A 25,883-nucleotide genomic window follows, 5' to 3' on the forward strand; every position below is an offset into this window, starting at 1 on the left:
TCTGTTGTTGTAGTAGTGTTGTTATGTGCTTAGCCATGTGCAATATTGTGTAATCTTTTCTTATCAAACTTTTCTCAGGAGTGACACTAATATATACTCCAGTTCACTGAACAACACCCTTTTTGCAAACTTTACAATGTTTCAAAGGGTGAACTCTGCCTATTTTTGAGCTATTAGAAAGGCTATTAAGAAATCCGTTCTGTTCTTCAATTGATTCAAAACCAGAAAATATGGAGAATGATTCTGACCAAAAAAAAAAAAAAAAAGAAGAAGAAGAAGAAGAAGAAGAAAGAAAACCAAGATTCAAGAAGAAAAGAATTTTCCAAGAGAAGAACATGGGCCACAGCCCTATACACAAAAGTCACAACTTTTCTCAACTCAAATTCACTAATCAACTCTAACAAATTACAATGTCAAAACCTTTATTTATAGGCTAAAAAAAACCCTTATAATTTGAAGGAAAGTAAAATTCTTGATGACTAAGAAACATACTAAAAGGAAACAAATCCTGAGAATCCTAATTAAAAATCCTTGATCACTAAGAAACATACTACAAGAAAACAAATCCTAGCAATCTTAATTAACTATAATTAAGACGTTAAAAGTGAATTTTCGGCATGAGATCTTCTGTACCCCTTCATTTGAAATCATGGCCTTGAAATTGCTGGGCTTGTGATTCAGTTCCACTCTGAAGAAGTGGTCAAAGTTCAACTTGTTTCAGAAGCTTCAGTATGGTCTAGTATTAATAAATAACAAGTTGGAGGTGAGTTAGTACTATAACCAACAAAAATTAGGTGTGGTAGGTGAGATATAACAGCTAGCAAATGGAACATACTCTAGGTGTAAATTAAGCTTCAATTACTGACAACAAAATGGTAATTTCCTGGCTCCATTTCAGCCATTTCTGGTGGAGTCTGGGCAAACTGAAATGCAATGTTATTTCATAGATACATACTTGGAGGTGGGTGTCTGGCAGTATAAATTAACAGAAGTAGGATGCTTTTTTCTGAACTGGGAAGACAGTTGTGTTTATTGGCCGCTTATTTTATTTTATTTTAATGTTTGTATTCTTATTTGCAACGTCTTTAACATGTAGATTTTTTGGAAAAGTGGAACTTCAAGGTGCTGATAATTTAAATAATAGATCTATGCTGCATCATAAATTTTGCAAAGCTCTGGGGTGTTTGCAAAGCTAAATGTACTAGAGTAATTAATTGATTGTAGAGTGGTATGTGTGAGAATAAACTTGTGGTAGTTATTTAGCTTGGGAGAAGAACAAAAAGAAAGACACATTAAGTCTTTAAATCACAAGATTGCACATTTGTCCATCATTGTATTGCATTTTGAAGAAATTTGTTTTAATTATATTGCATCAAGTTTGATTGTTTGTACTAGTAGTTGCTTTGTTGAACTAACCACCAACTCATCTAAAAACTTAACTTGTTAAAGAGAGGGGTAACTTTATTAGTTATTATTTATATCCTCTTTTTTATTTCATTTTTTGAGCATCAACAAAGAAAGTTTTATTAATAAAAAGAACATGAAACAAAGAGAGGACAAGGAATCCTCAAACAACAAAAGAAAACTAAACAAAAATTGGCAATGCAAAATTGGAAAAATAGTCCAAACAGGGTTATTAATATCCTCAACATGCCCCCTCATGTATGGCCAAGCTTTGCTCCATAAGTAGACCAAACACATGTAAGTATTATAATAATCACGTAGGTGGTGAGGCTTGAACACATCATCTATTTTCTGATCTGACACGTTTCATCTAAAAGCTTAAGCCAACGTCTTTATCATCAAATATGACTTGGGAGATGCATTCAAGGTCATCTAGAAGTGTAGTCTTATACCAATACTGACCATTTGATGCTCTCATTCTGCAAAAGGGAAAGGATTTTCCACCTGAGCTATGTATTGCAAACCTTATTATCTAGTACTAGCTACTCCTTTTTAGTTATATAAAAAATTTACTCTCAATATACTTTTTGCCAAAAGAATATAGGGAGTATGATTCCGACGTAATGTTCTCAGCAGAACAAGGAATTGGCCCTCGTCAGAGAATTCTCTTCTTAGGGGGCCGCTCTTTTGACCTTGAGGAGATTGAGGAGGATCGGATTGGCCACTGCCGTTTGTCAATTGTGAAGCGTGGGCAGGGGCTTCGGAGGGCAATTATTTTTAGGGGTGTTGAGGTGGGTTGGCTTGTCGTGAAGCTCCAGAAGGCCTCACGAGAACCAGGTCGGTTGACTTATCTAGGTAGACTCATTGGTGGCTGCCGAACTGTGGCAGCGTGGGTCTAAGGAGAGGAGACTGGCGGGTTGTCGGTGCAGATTGTGGCCATGACAAGAAGCAAAAGGGAATAGATTTTCCTTCCAGAGTCCAATTTTGGGAATGGGTGAAAGGGGCTTGCACTAGTCATCGAGGGTTTTGGTTTTGGGGATGGTTAGGCCAAGGTTAGGAGGACTCTGAAGCGTGAGGCGACAACATAGAGAGTGCCACAAACAAGGTTGCAAGAACCTCAGAACGATGCGAGTAATGACGTGGTGGTATCAGGAGGAGGCGAAGGGGGATGGCTTCGGTTGCTTGATAGGGCTTTGGTGGGCAGGGTGGGGAAGGAAGGAGAGATGGGGCTAGGGATCTCATTTGTCACCGATTGGGTGAATCGCTGGTGGAGAGCATTGGGGAATGTGAAGGTGTTGGGTGTTGGAGGTCACTATTTCTTATTCGTCTTCCCGTTGAGTAGAGAAGCAGTGTCGGTGCTGCAACGGAAGTGGACCATTGCTGGGCGTGACTTGGTTTTGGATTGGTGGTTGCTGATTGCTTTCTGTGGCCGACAAAAGGCGCCGACAAAGGCACAGAGTAACTGGATTCAAGTGATAGGCCTCCCTATTCATCTTCATGGGTTAGTAGCATATCAAGCCATTGGGAATAGGTGTGGAGGTTTTCTAGAGGTTGACGAGACGACGGATCTTCTGGGTTGTGTTCGTTTGAAGGTCCGAGGGTTGGCGATAGGGATTCTGCCACGGATTTCACTCCGATGGGGCTTATGGCATTACTCACTGCCTGTTTGGTCGGAGATATGGCTGACGGTGGAATCGGCCTCACTGACGGCAGCAACGTGGGGTGGGAGTGGGACGAGAAAGGAAGGTGCGGATTTGGTGCAGCGTAATCGATGAATCTAGCGGAGATTAGGGGATTAACCAAATGTGCAGAGATTTGGGGGCAAGATTTGGGGAAATCAACATGTTCTGCCTATGGGGAGGTCAACGTTTGAAAGAGAGGTTTAGGGCAAACAGGCCTTGGGTTTGGGCCCAGTAGAGACAGTATTAAATAAAAGGGCCCAAGCTAAGGCTTTTAAGAGTCAAACGGGGGAGGGGGATCAGTTGGGCCTGGCTTTGATAAGGCCCAAGGATTTATGGGGCTGCAGTGGATGTTTCTGGGGTTAGGTTGAATAATGGGCCCAATGGGTCAACCTCTTAGCTAATGGGTCAGGCAACGGATCCCCTAATGTGGCGGGCGTTCGAAGTTCTGCATAACAGTGTGGTTTGGACCCGTCGCCTGTGGATCAGGCTGCTTCTAAATCAGTGACGATGGAACATAGGTTGCCAACAAATAAGGAAGGTGGTTAAATGAGGAGAGAGAAAGGTGGGTCATCGACGACGAAGTCAGTTAGGTTGGCGGCAAGGCACGGTTCTAGGTCATCGGACAAATCAGGCAATTTGGACACTGTTGCAGGGGTTGTGGAGCAGTTGGAATGGGGGGTGTCGACTTCGGGGCTCGAGATAATAGAGCGACGTGAGGTGAGCACCGCAGCGACTGACTCTGGGTATCCTTTAGAGGCTGATGGTTGCAACTGTCAATTTGTGTCTTCATTCTTTGGAGACGACGAAGAGCGACCTGGATGGAATCAGTTTGATGGGTCATTACGGGAAGATAGGGCGGCTTTCGGTTCTAAGGATGGTCAGATTTACTTGTCGATGATGGTACAACCATTGGGCGTGGATGCCGGTGATCAAGGGTCTTCATAGATCGGAATCATCAAAGGTCTCACAGTGGTGAAGAACCGGGTAGTATTGGGTACCTTCGGCTGAGGAAGTCTCAGATTGGGTGCTAGCACAAATTAGTGATGTTAGTTGTTTATTGGGATTGTCTTTTGAAGGCCATGAGAAGGAAGCATTACGTCTGTTCTTAGCAGTAGATGAGTTGTGGAGGAGGGGGTCAATTCATTAGCAAATGGTCGTAAGGGGAAACGGGAGCTTAAAAATATGGAATGCTCCATTAATTATGAACAGGGAGGTTTGAAGGCCAGACATGACTCTTGGAGAACTCGTGGGGGACTACTTATGTTGTAATTAGGATAAAAATTCTCTTGGAATGTGCGGGGCATAAATAATAGAGATAAAAGGATGGCAGTGAAAGCGGTGTTACGTAGTGCAAAAGCTGATGCGGTGTGCTTACAGGAGACAAAGATGGAAGTGCTAGGGAAAGAGGTGGTGCGTGATATTTGGGGAAGGAGATTTGTGGGGTGATTACATTTGTCAGCCGTTGGTACAGCAGGTGGGATGCTTCTGTGTTGGGATTCCAAGGCAATGGTAAAGGAGGAGGAGGTGGGTGGTTTCTCTATGTCATGTTTGTTTCGGTGTGCGGAGGACCAGTTTCGGTGGGTGTTTACTGGGGTGTATGGTCCAATACAAGATGCTGACCGAGGCGAGTTCCTATTAGAGTTAGAAAATGTGGCATTTCGATGGTCGGAGTCTTGGTGTGTAGGGGGTGATTCTAATATAGTGAGGTGGTCGGTAGAGAGGGTGGGGAGCGCTAGAGAGTCGAGGTGGATACGGGTTTTCTATTCCTTTATTGGCGAGATGCAGCTAATTGATTTGCCTCTTCAGGGGGGGAGTTTCACTTGGTCAAATGGGCAGAGTTTGTCTCGGATTGATCGATTTCTGATTTCTAGAGGTTGGGAGGAGCATTTCCCGAATGCTATTCAAATTCGTTTATCAAGCCCAGTGTCGGATCATTGGCCCATTTTACTTGACAGTGGGGGGGGGGGGGGTTCGGAGGGGCCCAACACCTTTTCGTTTTGAGAAATGTGGTTGCAATAAGATGGTTTCTTGGAGAGGATTCAAGGATTGTGGACTAGTTACATGGTTACAAGTTCGCCTAGTTGTATGTTGGCTCAGAAATTGAAACTGCTTAAAACGGATCTGAAAGGTTGGAATAAGGAGGTGTTTGGCCATTAGAAGGCTAAAAGGTAGTGGTGGTGTCTATACTTCAGTCCTTAGATGACATAGAGGCTAATGGGGGTTTGGCACCTGATGACGACGCCAAAAAGGAGGCAGCTAGACAGGATTATATCTGTATTTCTCGTATAGAGGAGGTGAGTTTCAGGCAGCAGTCCCGATGTTTGTGGTTAAAGGATGGGGACTGGAATACAAAGTTCTTCCATCGGATGGCTAACGCACATCGTTGGGTGAATCAGATCAGCAGGTTGCGGGTGGATGGTTGAGATCTAGATACGGATGAGGAGACTAAGGAGGGAATTGTGGCTGATTATTAGCATTTGTTTTGGCCACACGTAGGGGAGTGGCGGCCAGGGTTGGCAGGGGTTTAGTTTGACATGATATCAATAGAGGACAATGAGGCTTTGGAGCGTGCTGTTACGGAAGATAAGGTGCTTGGGGCTCTGCGGGCAATGTTTGGGGATAAGGCGCCAAGTTCGGATGGCTTTAAGACAAATGTGATGGCAACTTTAGAGGCTTTTTTTGCGTCGGGGCATTTTGAGAAAGGTTTTAATGTGACTTTCTTGGCTTTGAAAAGATGGGGGAGGGGGGGATATTCAGGATTTTAGGCTTATTAGTCTGCTTCAAAGTATGTATAAGCTTTTAGCTAAAGTTTTGGCAAATAGGCTTTGAGGGGTTTTACAGGTGGTGGTGTCTGAGTCCCAAAATGCTTTTGTGGGGGGTCACCAGATTTTGGATGCAGTGTTGGTGGCTAATGAGTGTGTGGATTCCCAGATTTGACAGGGGCAACGAGGTTTGATTTGTAAGCTGGATATTGAAAAGGCTTATGATAATGTACAGTGGGAGTTTTTGCTATATGTTTTAGAGCGCATAGGCTTTGGCGAGACTTGGTGTAAATGGATTCAGTTTTGTATTTCTACTGTGTAGATGTCTGTTTTGGTAAATGGTACGCCAACAGGTTTTTTTCCGACCCATCGAGGTCTTCGTCAAGGGGATCCTTTGTCTCCATTACTGTTCATTTTAGTGATGGAGGCATTGAGTAAACTGTTGGATAAGGCTGTCCATGAAGGTGTATTGGAGGGTTTTTTGGTGGGTCCTCTTACTGGGGCACCTATTTGTGTTTCCCATTTGCTTTATGCTGATGATGCCTTGATCTTTTGTGGGGTTATGGCAGAGTAGGTAGGCTATTTGAGATGTGTCTTGTTGTGTTTTGTGGCAATTTTAGGTCTGTGGGTGAATTTGAGAAAGTCGGAGATGGTTCCGGTGGGGAAAGTGGAGAGATTGCAGTTTTAGTGGCAGTGCTGGGTTGTAGGGTGTCGGCTTTGCCCGCTACCTATTTGGGTTTGCCTTTGGGGGCATCATTTAAGGTCAAAGGGGTGTGGGATGGAGTGGTGGAGCGGATTCAGCGCTTACTGGCGGGCTAGAAGAGGCAATATCTTTCGAAAGGGGGTAGGTTGACTTTGATCAAGAGTGTGTTTAGTAGCATTCCGACGTATTTTATGTCTTTGCATGTTATTCCGGTGTCGGTGGCGCAGCGGATGGAGAAACTTCAGCGAGATTTTCGGTGGGGCAGTGGAGGGGATGACTTCCGTTATCATTTGGTGGACTATGGAAGGATTTGTCAACCAAAAGAGACCGGAGGTTTGGGGGTTCAAAGCTTGGTGACTTTCAACAATGCTTTGTTGGGTAAGTGGCTGTGGCGCTTTGCTTTGGAGCTAGAGTGGGTATGGAGATAGGTGGTGGCAACTAAGTATGGGATGGCTAGGGGGGAGTAGTGGTCACAGGATGTGGTTGGATCTTATGGTTGTGGTTTATAGAAAGGCATTGGGTTGAGGCGAGTGGAGTATTGGGAGAGGGTGAGGTTTCGAGTGGGGGATGGGAGGAGGATGCGTTTTTGGAAGGATAGGTGGTGTGGTGAGCCTTTGCTAGTAGATCAGTTTCCTTTGATTTTCGGAATTGTGGGGAATCAGGAAGCCTTGGTGGCATCTTATTTGGGGGGTGGGGATATGATAGTTTGGGATATTCATTTGCGGCAGCCGGTTCAAGGCTGGGAGGTGGACCAATTGTTGCAATTATGGGGATATTTGTATGGTTTCGGTGTGATTGTGGTGGGAGAAGATGTCTTGGGGTGGAATGTTGCTGGAAATTTGTGTTAATGCATATAATAAGATAGTGGCATATGATAGTGGTGTTAGTGGTAGATAGTGGCATGTATAGAATATGATAGTGGTGTTGGTGGTAGATAGTGGCATGTATATAATATGATAGTGGTAGATAGTGGTAATATATAATATGTAAGTGGCATATAATGGGTTATAATGATGTTTGTAATATCTCCTATATAAGGAGTGTCATTTGGTCTTGTAAAATAAGAAGTTTTGAATATAACAGAAACATATTCCTTCTTCCTCATATTTTCGGAGTTCTTCTTCCTCATATTTTCTAAGTTGGTATCAGAGCTACAAAAAACACAACAGCCCTAAAACCGTCATAGCCATGTCGGAAGTCACGTTCGAAACCACTTCAACCCCTGCCGCTGTCATTCCGGTGAAAACGTCAAACTCTCACTCTGTCCAAATCACCACCATCCGCCTAAATGGTGATAATTTTCTCCGCTGGTCACAATCTGTCCGGATGTATATCCGTGGGCAAGGAAAGATCGGTTACATCACTGGTGACAAGAAGACTCCTGCTGTTAATGATCCGCTGTTCGACAGTTGGGACGCTGAAAACTCCATGGTTATGACATGGTTGGTCAATTCTATGGAGGAGGATATAAGCTCTAATTACATGTGCTATCCTACTGCACAAGAATTGTGGGATAATGTTAGTCAGATGTATTCTGACCTAGGAAATCAATCTCAAGTTTTCGAATTAACTTTGAAGTTGGGAGAGATTCGTCAAGGAGATGATTCCGTCACCAAATATTTCAATTCGTTGAAAAGGTTGTGGCAGGATCTTGACATCTTCAACACATACGAATGGAAATCGGTTGACGACTTCAACCACCACAAGAAAACTGTGGAAGACAGCCGTATTTACAAGTTTCTTGCCGGCCTCAATATTGAGTTCGATGAAGTGCGAAGAAGAATTATTGGCAGACCTCCTCTCTCATCCATTGGCGAAGTATTTGCCGAAGTCAGAAGGGAAGAGAGCCGAAGGAGCGTCATGCTTAAGAAAAAAGGTACTGGTGAATCAATTGAAATTTCTGCTTTAATTAGCGATGCTGCGGCTAACAAGGCTACAAATTACCAGCGCAGGTTTGATGATAAGCCACGGGTCTGGTGTGATTTTTGCAACAAGCCTCGCCATACACGCGAAACGTGTTGGAAGATCCATGGCAAACCTGTCAACTGGAAAAGCAGCAAACAAGGAGAGAAGAATCGTGGCTTTCCTACCGCTAATGAAGCCAATTCAGGTCCCTTTAACAAAGAGCAGATTGATCAACTCTTAAAGCTGATAAAATCCAACTCCTCATCCGGTACTCCTAGTGTTTTGTTGGCACAAACAGGTAGAAATCCTAAAGCCTTCTCTTGCCTAAACTTCTCTCCGTGGATCATAGATTCCGGTGCCTCCGATCACATGACTAGTTTTTCCCATTTATTTAGTACCTATTTCCCTTGTTCTGGTCATGACAAAATCAGAATAGCCGATGGTAGTTTTTCACCTATTGCAGGAAAAGGATTTATTAAACTAACTGAGAAAATTAATCTCAATGCTGTTCTTCACGTCTCCAACTTAGCCTGTAACCTTTTGTCTGTCAGTAAACTATCTAAGGATTCTAATTGTCGTGTTACATTTTTTGAATCCCATTGTGAATTTCAGGACCAGAACTCGGGGATGATGATTGGGCGTGCTAGGATGCTTGAAGGTCTTTACTACTTTGATGAAGTACCTGTTAGTAATAAAAAAGCTCAGAGCTTTAATAGTACTAGTTCAATCTCTGTTCGAGAAAAAATAATGCTATGGCACTATAGGCTAGGACATCCTAGTTTTCTTTATCTGAAACATTTATTTCCAGAATTATTTAAAGGGATTGATTGTTCTTCTTTTCATTGTGAAAGTTGCATTTTTGCAAAATTTCATCGCTCTACTTATTTGCCAAAACCTTACCAGGCTTCCAAACCTTTTTATTTGATTCATAGTGATGTTTGGGGCCCTTCTAAAATCACTACTCTTTCTGGTAAAAGATGGTTTGTTACATTTATTGATGACCATACCCGCTTATGTTGGATTTATTTGATGAATAAAAAATCTGACGTGAAAAATTTATTCACAAATTTTTACAATATGATTGAAAACCAATTTCAAACCAAAATTGGTATTTTACATTCTGATAATGGAACAGAATATTTCAATGAGCAGTTGGGTGAGTTTTTGAAAAAAAAGGGGATTTTTCATCAATCTACATGTCGGGATACCCCTCAACAAAATGGCATTGCAGAACGAAAAAATAAACATCTACTTGAAGTAGCACGTGCTATAATGTTTTACATGCATGTTCCTAAATATTTATGGGGTGAAGCAATTTTAACAGCCTCTTATTTGATAAACAGGATGCCTACAAAGGTGTTAACATACAAAACACCTTTCGATTGTCTCAAAACTTTTTTTCCTGACACGAGGTTGTTTTCTGATTTACCCGCCAAAGTTTTTGGATGTACTGCCTATGTTCATGTTCCTAGTCAATTTCGTTCAAAACTTGACCCCCGTGCTATAAAATGTGTTTTTTTGGGTTATTCCTCAAACAAAAAGGGGTATAAGTGTTTCGATCCTCAAACTAAGAAATTTCATGTGAGTATGGATGTGTCATTTGTGGAAACAAAATCCTATTTCCCCAACACTTCTCTTCAGGGGGAGACAAGTGGAGTAGAAGACCGTTTTTGGGATATTTCTATCCCGCTCCCCAATGTCATTTATCCTACACAAAAACCACATCTGTCTGATAATGATCACTTAGGAGAACCAAGTTCTATGGTGCCTAGTCAAGAAGATTCTTGTTTAGGGGGAGAAGTACTACAAAATGATCTAAATCCTGAGCTTCAGGTTTATACTAGGAAGCGATTTCATCTGAGGAATAATGACCCGAATGTCCATCCTAATGACCCGAATGTCCACCCGAGTTCTGGCATCGAAATTTTAGGTAATCCTATTCCTTCTATTTCCGACCTTGATGTTCCTATAGCAATTAGGAAAGGTGTCCGAAATTGCATTAAACATCCTATTGCAAATTACCTCTCCTATCAAAGACTGTCTAAAAACCATAGAGCTTTCACATCTAGGATTTCACACTTGTTTGTTCCAAGGAATATACAGGAAGCATTGGATGATCCGAATTGGAAATTACCAGTCATGGAGGAGATGAATGCTTTAAGGAGAAGTGGTACTTGGGAGATAGTTGATCTACCCAAAGACAAGAAAATAGTTGGGTGTAAATGGGTGTTTACGATAAAATGTAACGCAGATGGAAGCGTTGAGAGATACAAGGCGAGACTGGTGGCTAAAGGCTTCACTCAAACTTATGGGATTGACTATCAGGAGACGTTTGCTCCTGTTGCTAAAATAAATTCCATCAGAGTACTGTTATCTCTTGCAGTAAATTCAAATTGGCCTCTACATCAACTTGACATTAAAAATGCATTTCTCAATGGTGATCTTGAAGAGGAGGTGTTCATGAGCCTACCGCCGGGATTTGAGCAGAGACTTGGAAGCGACAGAGTATGCAGATTGAACAAGTCGTTATACGGACTCAAACAATCACTAAGAGCATGGTTTGAACGCTTTGGGAAGGCAGTTATCAGTTGTGGCTTCTCGCAGAGTCAAGCAGATCACACAATATTTTATAAACATTCAAAAAACAGTAAAATTGCAATTTTGATTGTTTATGTTGATGACATCATTTTAACTGGTAATGATGAAGCAGAGTTAGCAGCCCTCAAAGAGAAACTCGCAAAAGAATTTCACATTAAGGATCTGGGAGCCCTCAAGTATTTCCTCGGAATGGAATTTGCAAGATCCAAGGAAGGTATATTCGTTAATCAGAGAAAATATATTCTTGATCTCCTTGGAGAAACAGGTATGCTTGGTTGTAAGATGGTGGAGACTCCGAGCGAGCCTAACTTGAAGTTACAAGCTGCTAAGGCTGAAGAAATCAAAGAGAGGGAACAATATCAGCGACTTGTCGGGAAATTGATTTACTTGTCTCATACGCGGCCTGATATTGCCTTTGCAGTCAGCATGGTAAGTCAGTTCATGCACTCACCAGGGGCAGAGCACTTTGAGGCCGTTTATAAGATCTTAAGATATTTGAAAGGAACTCCAGGGAGAGGCTTACTGTTCAAGAAACATGGACATCTTCAAGTTGAAGTATACACAGATGCAGACTGGGCAGGAAGTGTTACAGACAGGAGATCAACATCCAGATACTGCTCCTTTGTAGGTGGGAACCTAGTTACATGGCGGAGTAAAAAACAGAATGTGGTAGCTAGAAGTAGTGCAAAAGCAGAGTTCAGAGCTGTTGCCCATGGAATCTGTGAAGTAATGTGGATTAAAAGAATTCTTGAAGAATTAAAGCTTTCTCACCCGACACCTATGAAGGTCTATTGTGACAACAAAGCAGCTATATCTATAGCTCATAATCCAGTTCTACATGATCGCACAAAACATATAGAAGTGGATAAACATTTCATTAAGGAGAAAATCAATGTTGTCATAATCTGTATGACCTACCTTCCAACAGGTGAACAATTAGCTGATGTGCTAACGAAGGGACTACACAAGAAGTAATTTGATAAGCTGACTAGCAAGCTGGCTATGGAAGATATCTTCAAACCAGCTTGAGGGGGAGTGCTGGAAATTTGTGTTAATGCATATAATAAGATAGTGGCATATGATAGTGGTGTTAGTGGTAGATAGTGGCATGTATAGAATATGATAGTGGTGTTGGTGGTAGATAGTGGCATGTATATAATATGATAGTGGTAGATAGTGGTAATATATAATATGTAAGTGGCATATAATGGGTTATAATGATGTTTGTAATATCTCCTATATAAGGAGTGTCATTTGGTCTTGTAAAATAAGAAGTTTTGAATATAACAGAAATATATTCCTTCTTCCTCATATTTTCGGAGTTCTTCTTCCTCATATTTTCTAAGTAATGTTGTAGGGGCTAAGGGGCACTTCTCGGTTTCGTCTTTTTACAGGAGCTTAGTGGGGGAGGTGAGGTAGGATTTTTCTTGGAAGAGTATTTGGGTGCCGGGGGTTCCTTCTAAGGTGGCTTTCTTTATATGGACGGCGGCCTTAGGACGGAATCTTACAATTGGCAATTTGATGCGGCGTGGTCATATTTTAGTAAATCGGTGTTGTATGTGTTGTGCCGATTCCGAGTCGGTTGATCATTTGTTTTTGCATTGTCTTGTGGCCATCCGTTTGTGGGGACTTATGTGCTCTCTTTTTGGGATTGTTTGGGTTTAGCCGTGGAGAGTGATGGATATGTTGTGGAGTTGGCGGGGAGCTCGGATTGGTCATTGGCGGCGGCGCGTGTGGTCATTGGTGCCTTTTTGTTTGAAGTGGTTGCTTTGGTTAGAGCGTAACAGGCAAACTTTTCAAGAGGTTCATCATAATGTTTCTTGGCTTGAGAGTCGTCTTCTTATAGTTTTGTATTGTTGGATAGAGCCGTTTGATCCGGATTTGTTTGTTTTGTCAGACTTTTTAGATGATATTCTTGGTTAGGAGTTGACAACTTCTCTTTGGAGTTCTATATTCTTTGCATCTTCTTGATGCTCTTGCAATAAAGTTTATTTATTCATCAAAAAGAAAAATATATGACTTGGGAGGCAAATGTACAAGATGACTTCGAAGGAAAATGTTATGCACATTAAATACTTGAGACTCACCGATATTAGTTCGCAAGTGCCAAAAACCATTGTCACGACTCCATTCTACCCCAAATGAGATAGTGTGATAACCAACCAATAGTTATAGACTACCAAAGGCCTTGTTAAACAAGGGCAAGTTGGACTCGTGATAATTACGGTAAAATTTATTTTTTGTGGATTTAATCCATTTGAGTCATCCATTCAAGGCATGTGCATAAGTATATGAAATGAAGCATACAATAGTTACACTTCTTCGATATTACACAAGTGTACAAAGCTTACAAAATCCTTCTTCCAAAGCTAATAATTACAAAGCCTTTTAAACTCCGACAAGTATGGCTTGCAACTAGTTTTCATATGCCCAAAACTATGATCTCTTTAAGCCTAATCTTCTTCTTCACCTACATACATATAGGAAGAGGAAGTAATCCAAAGCCCAGTGAATAGTATTATAACAAAGTGGTACAATAAATAAATATCAATAGCTTTTTCAAAACATTAGGGTTATTGAAGCAAGAGTTTTTTACAATCCAAAGCCCAGTGAATAGTATTATAACAAAGTGGTACAATAAATAAATATCAATAGCTTTTTCAAAACATTAGGGTTATTGAAACAAGAGTTTTTTACAATTCAAAACATATGCTTTCATGAGCTTTAATCAAAACTTGTCGTATCTTATCAAGAGCTTCAACTTTTCATACATGATAATACACATCCACCAGAGCAAGACAAGACAAGGGAACTAACCGGCCGGAGCCAACTAGAGGAACCCGCCCTTAGGTGGCAAGTGAGATCTCTAACATCACTCTACTAGCACACTTAGGGTCCTCTAGTGGCTAGGACTAACCCAAGGATGCCATCTTATAAATTTGATACAAGAATATAGGATATCCATTCATAATGAAACATTTCAATGTCTAGTAAAACATAGCATAGTTGATATTTAAGACATGAGTTTGAACATAACTTCGAAATAATACTACTCACCAATGGATTTTAGGGATGGGATAGTACTCAAGCTTACAACCAACACAAGTACAAATGCAATTTTCATTGAGATGTAGCTCAAGCCAATGCAATACTAAGTTGTTTGTGCCTATTTCTAGTGTTCCATCTCTAATTCAATCTCTTCCCTTAAACCATATGTTTTTAAGTTAATTTTTAAGCATCGTCTAGGTTCAATGCAAGTTCTAAACATCCAAATTGAGGCCCGGTGTGTGTAGGTATGAAAAACAAGTGAAACAAGGCTATCGAGCCTGTGTTGCATGTGTGGATTGTTGCAGGCCCTTCAGGGCATTGGGTCGCACTTGCAGGCCCTTCAAGTGAAACTCAAGAGCTGAGATTTCTATTTAAAAACTTTAAATTTCATCATTCAAAAGCATGGAAGAGCTTGCAACAATTCGCATGTAACAATTCGCACATGTGGCACAGACAAGATAGCCTTGTTTCACTTGTTTTTGATACCTACACACACCGGTCCTCAATTTGGATGTTTAGAACTTGTATTGAACCTAGAGGAGGGTCAAAAAATAACTTAAAAACAAATGGTTAAAGGAAAGAAATTGAATTAGAAATGGAACACTTGAAATAGGCACAAACAACTTAGTATTGCATATGCTTCAGCTACATCTCAATGAAAATTGCATTTTTACTTGTGTTGGTTGTAATCTTGAGTACTATCCCATCCCTAAAATCCATTGGTGAGTAGTATTATTTCGAAGTTTTGTCCGAACTCATGTATTAAATATCAACTATGCTATGTTTTACTATACATTGACATGTTTCATTATGAATGGATATCCTATATTCTTGTATCAAATTTATAAAGATGGCATCCTTGGGTTAGTCCTAGCGACTAGAGGATCCTAAGTGTGCAAGTAGCGCAATGTTAGAGATCTCATTTGCCACCTGAGGGCGGGTTCGTCTAGTCGGTTTTGGGCCAGTTAGTTCCCTTGCCTTGTCTTGCTCTGTTGGATGTGCATTATCATGTATGGAAAGTTAAAGCTCTTGATAAGATACAACTTGTTTTGATTAAAGCTCATGAAAGCATATGTTTTGAATTGTATAAAACTCTTGTTTCAATAACCCTAGTGTTTTGAAAAAAACTATTGATGTTTATTCATTGTACCACTTTGTTATAATACTATTCACTGGACTTTGGATCACCCCCTCTTCCTATATGTATGTAGGTGAAGAAGAAGATTAGGCTTGAAGAGATCATAGTTGTGGGCATATGAAAACTAGTTGCAAGCCATACTTGTCGGAGTTTAAAAGGCCTAAAAGCCTTGTAATTATTAGCTTTGGAAGAAGGATAAACTATCTTGTAGGCGGTTGCATTTTTGTAAGCTTTGTACACACGTGTAATATTGAAGAAGTTAATGTAACTATTGTATGCTTCATTTCATATACTTATGCACATGCTCTGAATGGATGACTCAAATGGATTAAATCCACAAAAAAGAAATTTTAGGTATCAAAAACAAGTGAAACAGGGCTATCCAGTCTGTGCCCGCATGTGCAGATTGTTGCAGGCCCTTCAGGGAATTGGGTTGCACTTGCAGACCCTTCAAGTGAAACTCAAGTGCTGAGATTTCCATTAAAAAACTTTAGATTTCATCATTCAAAAGCATGGATTTTCACTCAATTCTTCTTAACCTAGCCTCATTTCTTCCATTTCTTTCATTCAATTCTTATTCAATCGCAAGTCTTACATAGATTTCCTTAAGAGTGATGATATCTTCATGAAATACGGGAGAAAATCTTACCTTGGTGTGATTTTTAGTTGATTTTTGAGTTAGGATTTGAGCTCTCTCTCTTGGTTCTTCTGCTTCCTCTTCCTTCTTCTGTCTCTCTTCTTCTCTCCTCTCCTCTCTATTTTGCTCCGGCAGAATTCTTCCTCTCCTAGAACTCGTTTCTCTCTTCTAAGCTTTTTTTTTTTCCTTCTTATTTTATAACTAAGGGAGACACTTGTTTCTCTTGGGCCTGTCTTTATCCCTCCAAGTAAGGAGGTGTGCAAAACTAAACGATGGTGTGTGTGGTCTCGCCTAGGTGCATGCTTCACCTACCTCTTTAATCCTCTCTCATTAGCATAGTCAATCAAGCTTAGTTCTAATTAATCAAGGGTAATCTCTAATCTTTCATTAAGTTAATTAATCTTATTTAGGTTTAATTAAAGCAAAAGCACAAAAATGAGAAAAAATTTAAGGGAGACAAGTTGGCTAATGAAGAGGTTAAAAGGACAATTTGAGATGCCAAGTTAAAAGCCTATGGCAATCTTTATGCTAGATTAAACAAAAGACTTTAATCAGGTTAAAGTATATAAAAAATTGAGTATTTAAGGGTGGTAGCGAGTAATCTGGATCTTGAAAAACTTTAAGGTATTATTAGGGAGGCAAGCTTTAGAGTAGGGGCAAGGTCACCATACTAAAGGCGGTCCCTGAGCAGAGGTTTGATGTAGATGGCTGAATCAATTGGAGGTTGCCACACAGGTGGTATTTGATAGAACCCATAGGACCATCATCGAGGCAACCCTTAAAAGGACCAAGCATGAACCACATGCTAAAGCAAATGCAAGACAGACATGTCATGATCCATATGGAAAGCAAAAAATACAAGATGGATTTTTCATCACGTGTGGACCCATTATATTATGACACATGTTACAATCAGCCAACTGTTCCGTATCATAATTAATTCCACCCTGATAATTAAGGCATGGTGATTCACTGGGCCAGCTTCTGGCTTGACCTGGCTGAAAATTGTCACCTTGGACCTTGTTCTTGTATATCTCTGGTAGATTTGTCCATTATCACCAGAGTTGTTTACCTTATCTGTGACACGAGCTTATTATGCCGATTAACTCATCTCCAGTTTTTCTCACTGTAGTTATACCTCTGCCAAACATGTTCTTTCTGTCACATCAAGTATATCTATCTGATGCACTTTATGTTGATTAATAATTCAAATTCCATTTGATATCTGTATTCTACTTACAGCAATACAAACTCTTCTTGTTCAATGAGCCGACATTGATGTATGTCTGGTTACACAACTGTCTCATTATATATCTGTTTTTATCTTGCAGTTATTTCTACCCTACTCAACTTTGTTAAAATGTTTAATCGTTCACATGACGAGAACTGTAAGCAGCTGGAGCTTGACAAAAAGAAAGCCGAGAAAGAATCAGAAAGTGAGAAGTTGAAGACACATGCTTCACAGAAGAACTCTGAACACTTGTTACAATCCCAAATCAAGAGTATCAAATAATTTGATGATGTTACTTTTCTCCTTCTGCTACTCTTTCTTTCTCTTCCTAATGAATAAATATTATCGTCTGCTCGGTAAAAAGAAATGCAGCTGGGAAATAGGAGTGGGAGGGATAGTGCGAGTGCGAGGAGTTTGTATATTTGGGCTGAGATGTTAGGTGTAGAGTTGTAAATGCCACAATCTGCAGCAAAGTAGAGCCTCGATCATTATTTCAACAGGTATACCTATTACTGTTCCCTCCCTTCAATTGCTTGTATTTTTGTTTAATGAAAACAGAATGTTTTTTTTCTTCCTGTTTCTCTTCTTTTCTTTTCTTTTCTTTTAATGCCTTTTGTTCCATAATTTATTAATTGTATCCTTTTTTTGTTTTTTAATGTTTTGGCAGGGGAGTTAATGCGATCCCGTCGCAACTTGTAAATTATTTACTGACAAATTGCAAAAGTATTTAGTTCTTCCATATCATCCTTTTGTGGTTTTTCTATTTTGCAGCGTTTTCCTAATTTTCATAGTTATCATGTACATTATAATCTCTCTCTCTCTCTCTCTCTCTCTCTCTCTGAGTTAACTTGGAGCAATATTTTTCTCTTCTTGAGTATGGTTTCAGGGCAGCAATTAGTTATATAGAAAAGGTTTTATACATTACCGAATTTTCTGGTATTTTGAAGGAAGTTGGGAGTTGCTAATTGTGCATGTACTTTTCTTCCACTAAATTAAAGAGATTTCTTCAGACAAGCTCTAGTGATTTTTTTAAGTAAAAATGTTTTTGTTTTTTTTGTCAGAACATGAAAACATTTATATTAAAACAACAATATACCGAAATAAGACATCAAAGGGTCATACAAGCTATACAACAAAACGGAAAAAATAAATAAATAAACAAACAAAAAAATAACAAATCTGTCAAAAAAAATTAGTTACGATTTAGAAAAAATCAGTGATCTTCTCAAAGATGTGATTGAAAAGCAAGATTTGTATCAAATCAAACAAGATTTGTTTGAAAGTTAGTCGTCGCTGTCAACGTCATTTGTGTTGTCGCTGTCTAACTTTGCCATCATCGTCGTCGTATTTTGAACATTGCCAAAAATTACAGTAAAAAAGGAAGGATATCTACAGTGGGAAAATACTTGAAAGTGAAGGGAACTATTGTGAGCGTCGAAGATTCAAAAATCTATGTCGAAATTGAGAGAAAAAACTCTCAAATTCTATTTTAGACATAAAAAGTTTAGATCTATACTCGAAAATTATAAATCTATATTTTAAGACTATAAATATATATTTTAAAAGTGTAAAAAGAGTCATCGGAGCATCGTTCAAATATTGTCAAAAATGTCCTGAAAAAAGAAGCTCTGTCCTCTATCTAACCATGTTTTTTGTATGTAAAAATGTAATATAAACAAGAAACGCCGAAAGAGACACAATCGTGATGCATAAAATGTAACAACTTGTACGGAACTCGCTGGGGTTACCCCCTGGTCTTCCACTCTCCTACAGCTCGGCAGATAATGAAAGTGGAGTCACCATAAACTTCGATATCTCGTATTCCCACAGGGATGCTTGGAGACCTATAATGAATGCTTCAGACTCGGTTACTTGGTGCAAGCGAACCTCAGTTTCACTGCAATTGGGGAAATTGTAGCTCCCAAGATCTGCAAAAGAATCCCTTACCTATTACTGCTACGGCACCAAAAAAAAATTTATCTTTTATTTTTTATGATGGGTGTCCATCTCTTAAATCACTTACAAACCATCTTTAAGTAAATACTTCGTCACTAACAAGCAAGGGTTTGAACTTAGAATCTTTGCATTTACAGCTTGGTCAAGCACAATACAAACCATCTATAATAGTTAAGTACATACTTTGTCACTAGTAAGTAAGTGTTTGAACTAAGAATGTTTGCATTTACAGCTTGGTTTGTGCTGAGTAACACAAATTGAATGTTACTTTCAGCTTTCTCTTGTGCTTGTGATTTCATCAAAAATGCGTAAGGCAACATCGGTAAGAGTAACACCCATTATCATCTTTATTAAAAACTAAAGTCCTAACAAGCAAAAATGTTCCTACTAAAAATTAAAAGTTCATCTTTTCTCTTTTAACTTCTTTTTTTTATTTATTCACTCAATTAAAGATTGTAACTTGTAAGTATTTTATTTGATTTTGTTTTGTTTTGTTTTGCTTTGTTTTTTTTTTTTTTTTTTGAGAAACGTAAATTGTATGTTGTGTTATTTGTATTACTTGAAAATGAAAATTGCTAAAATAACAACAATGATATTCAAATTACTTCTTTGAACATATGTAGCTTGCAAATTTGAACCACTATAACAAGTCTATAATTATTAATAAAAAAATAAATGATAAAGTGGTGCATTATAAATTTATGACACATAAATGGTTGTTTTGGGAAGTTGGTAAAAAATTAACTTTTGACTTTTTACTAAGTTTTTTGGCTTTTTGGAAGTGATTTGGGAAGTTAGTAAAAGCTGGCTTTTTGCTTTTTAGTTTAATATTTATTTATAGTGTCAAATCAAATTAAAATGACCAAAATATCCTTACCCAACATAAGAGATTTATTTTTTTATTTTTTTATTTTTTTTTCATAGGCCCTAATTTGTAATTTTAGGGCTGCGTTTTTGGCACTTTCCAAAAGGATTTTGTTGCGTTTTTGGCAGCCCCGTTTTTGAACAAAATGTCTAAAAAGTGGCTTTTTACTATGTTCCCAAAATGACACAAAAGGACTTTTTATTAATAAATCTCATTTAGAAGTGTTCTAACTCAAGAAGTCCATGAAGGAATTTTTTAACCCATTTAGTCCTATGTATTTATACTTTTATTCTATAAGGTCCTTTTTCTTGATTTACATTATTTTCTTAGACTCTTATGTCTTTATATTTAATATTGATATTTAATGTTGGGGGAGGAGAGAAAAGAGAAAGGACCAAGACATAAAAAATTTCATACATAAATAAAATAATTTCAATGTTATTATTTTATATTATTATATAATGTGAATATATTTTTAATTGACAACATATTGTAAATAATGTGAACATTTTCTCTCATCTGATGTAAATATATTTTTAATTGACAACATATTAAAAATATTATGAACATTCTCTTTCATCTGATGTGAACGTTCACAGCACTTTTTCAAGAAATTCTCTCTCATCTAATATAGTGATGTAAACGTTTACAACATGTGAACCTTTTTATTTTTAATTGATAATACATTAAAATAATGTTCATTATATTTTTAATTGACAACACATTCTTGTTCACAATATGTAGTTATGTGAACATTCATAATATGTAGTGATATGAACATTCATAACATGTGAACATTCTCTGTCATCTAACATAATGATGCGAACGTTCACATTCGTATGTTTTAGTATGAATATTCACATCATATAATTAACAAAACAATGACAAAAATTTATTTCAAATTAATATGAAAATAATGATGTGAATATTCATTTCAATTAAATGATGTGAATATTCACATCATGTAATTGACAACACAATAACAAAAATTCATTTCAAATTAATATGAATATAATGATAGTCAATATCTTGATGCATGGAAACTACTAAAACATAATAACAATTAACATTAAATATCAATATTAATAGGGGGTATGAGAAATTAAGAGTATTTTGGTCTTCTTACCTCAAATAGGACCTAATGGAATAGTAAAAAATAATATGAGTTAGATAGAATAAAACTCTTAGAAAGAGAATTTATCAAAAAAAACTCTCCACATAAAATCATTATATATTTTTAAAAAATATGATATTGAAATAAAAATGTGTATTAGTAAGTTTTTGTAAAATTGTATGAAAGTAAAATATTTTATAGATATAATTGTTGCTACCGTTAGTTACATTTCGCAACTATATAAATGCCATCATTATCATTACAACACCTTACTTATGCTTGTTTAATATGAAATATTGATTTGAATATGCATGGACCCTCATAATTAGACCTCCAATTATGTTATGAGATTAATTATTATAAGACATTTATTTACAATAGTGTTGTGATATCGTTCAAGAAGATTACCCAACCCCTTTATATATATATAATTTAAAGCAATACTCTTTGTTAATAAAACAAAACATATTTATAAGTTTGTTGACCCGTTGTCAGTAATAATTTAATCTATCTATCTAAATCTATTAACCTTTGCCTAATCAAATCTTTGTTAGTTGAAATGGCCACTGTCTAAGCCCCCTACACTTCAACAACTTCGGAGTTAGTAGCGATAGAGGCCAATGGCCATGTTTCATTACTTTCATTGGATTAACAATCGGAAGGAAGTAAACCATGTTTGGACTTGAAAATACAATTATTAAATTGTATTTGGATTATAAATTTAAGAACTAAAAAAAAATTGAGATAAATATGAATGAAATATAAATTAATTTTTTTTTCCATCTCCATTTTCCTTTTCAAATCTCTATTCAAATTCATCATCTAAACATGGCATACAAGAAAATTATTCGGTACCCATGAGACATCATGTGGCACATTTCACACACCAATCACAAACTATTAGTATGTGTTGCTATTTTTTTAGAGATAGACTCTCTTTCATATCTTATTTCTTCATATATTTTTGTACGGGAAAGAAATATTCCTTCTCATATAATCCTGTTGAATAAGTCTGCGCTCCTCCGTACGACGTCGCTTTGTCACCTGAAAACACGAACGTGAACTAGCCGGCGGGTGTGTGCCGGAAACCTCTCCGATGCCTAAGTCAGCAAACTTGACAAATAGACAAAGCTCAATGTATTCAGAAAGCAAAATTGTGTGTTGTGTTACCTCCTCCAAGGTGATGTTTGTGAGCTTTTATAGGTTTCGAGTGGCACAATCCTAGTAGGACTTTTATTTCTCCACGCAGAGTCCTCATAGGATTCATACTCCTATAGGATAATGCTTATCCTTTTACACCTCCCCCACTGCTTAAACCAAGTGGGATGGTTTTTACCATGGCTGAACTACCATTTGACCGAAGTAAACTGGCTATGCTGAGCCACAAAGTAGGCCGAACTATCCTTAGTTCGGCCCTTCCTTTTACTCCTCATCTCGGTTCTCTCATGTTCAACCCATGGTGTGTTTGGACCGAGCTACCGAGTAGCAAGGCTCTGACCAATATATCCAGAATACGTCATGACCGGACTAACTCAGACCGGTCTTACTCCAAGTTATCCGGACCGAAGTAACTCAACATCTATTTTGGGCCGGAGTAACTTCGTTTCTCTTGAGCCGGAGTAACTTTTCGGCCCTTCTTACCCAGTCCTTCATACTTTGGGCCATAAAGTCCAACTCATAGGCTCGGCCCAATTTTTACCAAAAATTACCCTCTCAATTGCCCCTTAATTCCATCTGCACAGCATGATTTGGGATTACCTGTCTACCAGCCGAGCTGAAGTTTTTTAAGCCTTTTAAGCCTTTCCAGCCGAACTAAAAAACCGTTTAGCCTCTCCAGCCGAGCTTATTTCACTCCGGCTCTACTCATTCGGTCAAAGCGTCTCTTCAATCACAGTGACTGTAACGCTTCACTTTCCAATGACACGTGGCAGGCTCTGATAAGCTGTGGGCAGCTGTCACGCCGCCCTCGTACTACGAAAATTTTGAACAGTTCCCACTTTTTCTCTTTCGTCCTTTTCACAAAACAGCCCCTCTATCCTTGAATCATTCACCTTCTCTGTTCATCTTCTTCTCTCTTCGTGCCTCTGCTTTTCCAACCTCTGAGTTCCCTGAGTTTGTGTTATGCGCTGGTGCTGTTGCTTCCCTCTTCAGCTTCATCTTCCTCTGGTAAGCTTTACGAAGCCTGTTTTGTTTTTCTTCTTTCTGTTTTCTATGTTTTTGCAAAACATGCTTGTTCATTTTTGTTTTTTTTTTGCTTCTGAACTTTCATGGAAAAACATTAGCAGAACTCATGCGTGTATGAACTATTCTGTAGAAAACTAGTCTTGGATCCAAAATCATGTAGCAACCGAACTAGGATACTGTTTGTCCTATATAGGTAGATCACTTTCGACAATAACCGAACTAGAACTTGTAGAAATAACAGCAGTTTTAGTAGGTTACCAACGCTCGAATTACTCTGGCCGAGATAAGCCCACCGAACGAAGTTTGAACTCATTAAATTAGGAACCTCGGTCTTTAACCGAGCTAAGCCTTTGGGGCTAAACCAGCTTTCCTAGTTTCTGAACTAAACTCAGAAAGCTGCCCCTAGAGGCTCAACCGAAGTAACAAAAACTCATAGTTCAACCGATTTAGGCCTTTGGGGCTAAACCAGCTTTCTTAGTTTATTAGACCGATCTCAGAAAGCTGCCCTTAGATGATGAGCCGGTCTAGCAAAATTGTTTCCAAAGCCAGTATGCCGAGATGCTTGCCAAGATCTGGCAAATAAGAACCCTGCTCAAACCAAGCTATGAAGCATTTTACTGAACCGAGATAGATCCTGTCCATAAAACCGAAGTAGGGCTCTTTTACCTTGCTTTTAATTTGTAGCACGGTCCAATGATCTGTGCTTAACCCCTCTGTTTTCTACTTTGCAGACTTAGGTTGCCCAGGCACTCCTGCGTGCGCTCAACCGAGCTACTGAGCACAATTTTTGCACCGATATAACTTATTCGTAAATTATACAACAAATGGGTAAGTCTAGGCACCTAGTAAATACTCCGGGCGGCTTAGCCGAATTCAAGAAAGACTACAATATACCTGATGATGTCCATTTGATCTTAGCCGAAAAAGACGTCATTCCCTGGGATAATGAAGGCTTTGTCCCCTTCACCCTCTTGTCAATTGTTGAAACCGGACTGCGATTTCCAGTCCAACCTTTAATCTGTGAGTTTCTTAGGCAAACTAGATTATGCCCTACCCAACTATCCACCAATTCATACCGCATCATCATGGGAATAGCCGAACTGAGCCGCCAAGCCGGACTAAACCTTGGCCTGGCGAAAATCTTCCACCAATATTCAATTGGTTCAAAAGAAAATGGGTGGGTCTATTATCTTAGAATACGTCGCCGCCGAGAGAAGATAATAAAATATACACCGGACAAAGACTTAAATGACGACTATTTTTTCTGGGTCTCTGGAAACTTTGAGGATTTTCAAGCCCAAAATCCTGGCCGTCCTATAAATTGGAAAAAAATGAGAGCCCGGTAATTTAACTTCGGTCTTCTTCCTTGCATTTTTTTTTATTTCGGTTTGTTAGTCTATCAACCGAACTAACAGTTCTTCTTTCGCAGATTTTGCCCACCTTCATTCTTTATACAGTTATCCAAACCTTGCAACTTTGCGAGCCGCACTACGATATCCTGAACGTAGTTGGGCCAAATTGCTGAAATTCGAGCCAACCTACCGATACAGTGGACGCTGGAAAGCCAGAGTAACTGACTTTCTTCTTGAAGAGGCCCCAGAACCGGACCCATCCTTACCTGAGATTACACTGATCCCACTAACAGCTGAAGAGGAGATGGCAAAAAAGAACAGAGTCAGGGCGCTTTTAACCGAGACAACCAGGCCCGAAGTAACGCCACCAAGCCAATCGCAGCCTGCTGTTATGGCCCTCCCTTCTCAACAGCCGTCCTCTTCCCGCCGAACCAAGCGTGCCCGGACTGCCGAAACCGAACGAAGTTTGGTTGATGAAGAAGAATCTGCTCTTCCACCGAGCTTGCCACCGAGCCCCCAACCGGAGCCTTCTGACCGAACTACCGGTAGCTGGGTACCAAAACTTACTTTCAACAACCGAGACATCCAAGACTCAGACTCGGTTGTTGCTGAGAAAGACCACCAGTTGGCCTTCAACCTGGCCAAGAGTGTGTGCCTCCCCAAAGACATGGAGCACCACCAAAAACAACTAAACACCGAACTGAAGGCCATCCGGTCTTCGACAAAATGCATGATCCTGGTAAGTAGCTTCGTCCGTTTTTCTTTGTAGTTTTCTCTGGCTTTCACTTCGGCTCAACGGGAAGTCTTTGTCTTGTCAGGCCATTCAGAAAAACAACGTCACTCACAAAAAAGTGTTAGAACTCAGGAAAACTACGAGGCAAGCCATGGCAGAGGCCGAAGCGAAAACGGCCGAGCTAGAGGAGGCCAGAAAGCAAATGGCCGAGCTCCGAGCTGAGAACGGCCGACTGGCCGGATTGGTTAGTTCGGCCGAGGCAGAAAAGCAGAAGGCTGCCATTGCTCTAAAGGACAAGTACCTGCGCGAGCTGGTGAAGCTTGAAAAGAAGAAAGATACCGAGATAAACCAGCTGAAAGAGAGCGTAAAAGGAGTCGAAAAGAAAGGCTTCAAGAAGGCAGAGGATGTATACGTCAAGCAGTGTGAAGCCGCTAAGGAACTGTTCTTTAAGTGCGGCTGGAGGGCAGCCGTTGAGAAGCTCGGTCATGATCCACAGACCGAGCTTTTCAACCCTCCAGCCTACTTCATACCGAACTCCCTTGTGGAGTATGCTAATGCCATGCAACAGCAG

At 39.3% G+C, this 25,883-nt stretch overlaps 1 protein-coding gene across 3 annotated transcripts in view; it reads left to right on the forward strand.

The window, feature by feature from the left end:
- The window catches only part of LOC114261296 (formin-like protein 18), a 68,657-nt gene extending 50,805 nt beyond the window's left edge, over positions 1 to 17,852 (forward strand). For 2 of the 3 annotated variants that reach the window (XM_028201529.2, XM_082924957.1), the window contains exons 18-19: positions 17,209 to 17,608; positions 17,776 to 17,852. Coding sequence is in view for 2 of the 3 variants with exons in the window: in XM_082924957.1 (XP_082781083.1) it covers positions 17,209 to 17,390 (182 nt within the window). In the remaining variant the exon portion in view is untranslated. Of the gene's footprint in view, positions 1 to 9,068; positions 9,296 to 17,208; positions 17,609 to 17,775 lie in introns of those variants that run through there. The other variant, XM_082924958.1, reaches the window with a different exon arrangement.
- The last annotated feature ends 8,031 nt before the right edge of the window (positions 17,853 to 25,883 follow it).

The sequence above is a fragment of the Camellia sinensis genome, chromosome 4 (assembly GCF_055761805.1).
Source record: "Camellia sinensis isolate YWXY chromosome 4, ASM5576180v1, whole genome shotgun sequence".
Taxonomy (NCBI): domain Eukaryota; kingdom Viridiplantae; phylum Streptophyta; class Magnoliopsida; order Ericales; family Theaceae; genus Camellia; species Camellia sinensis.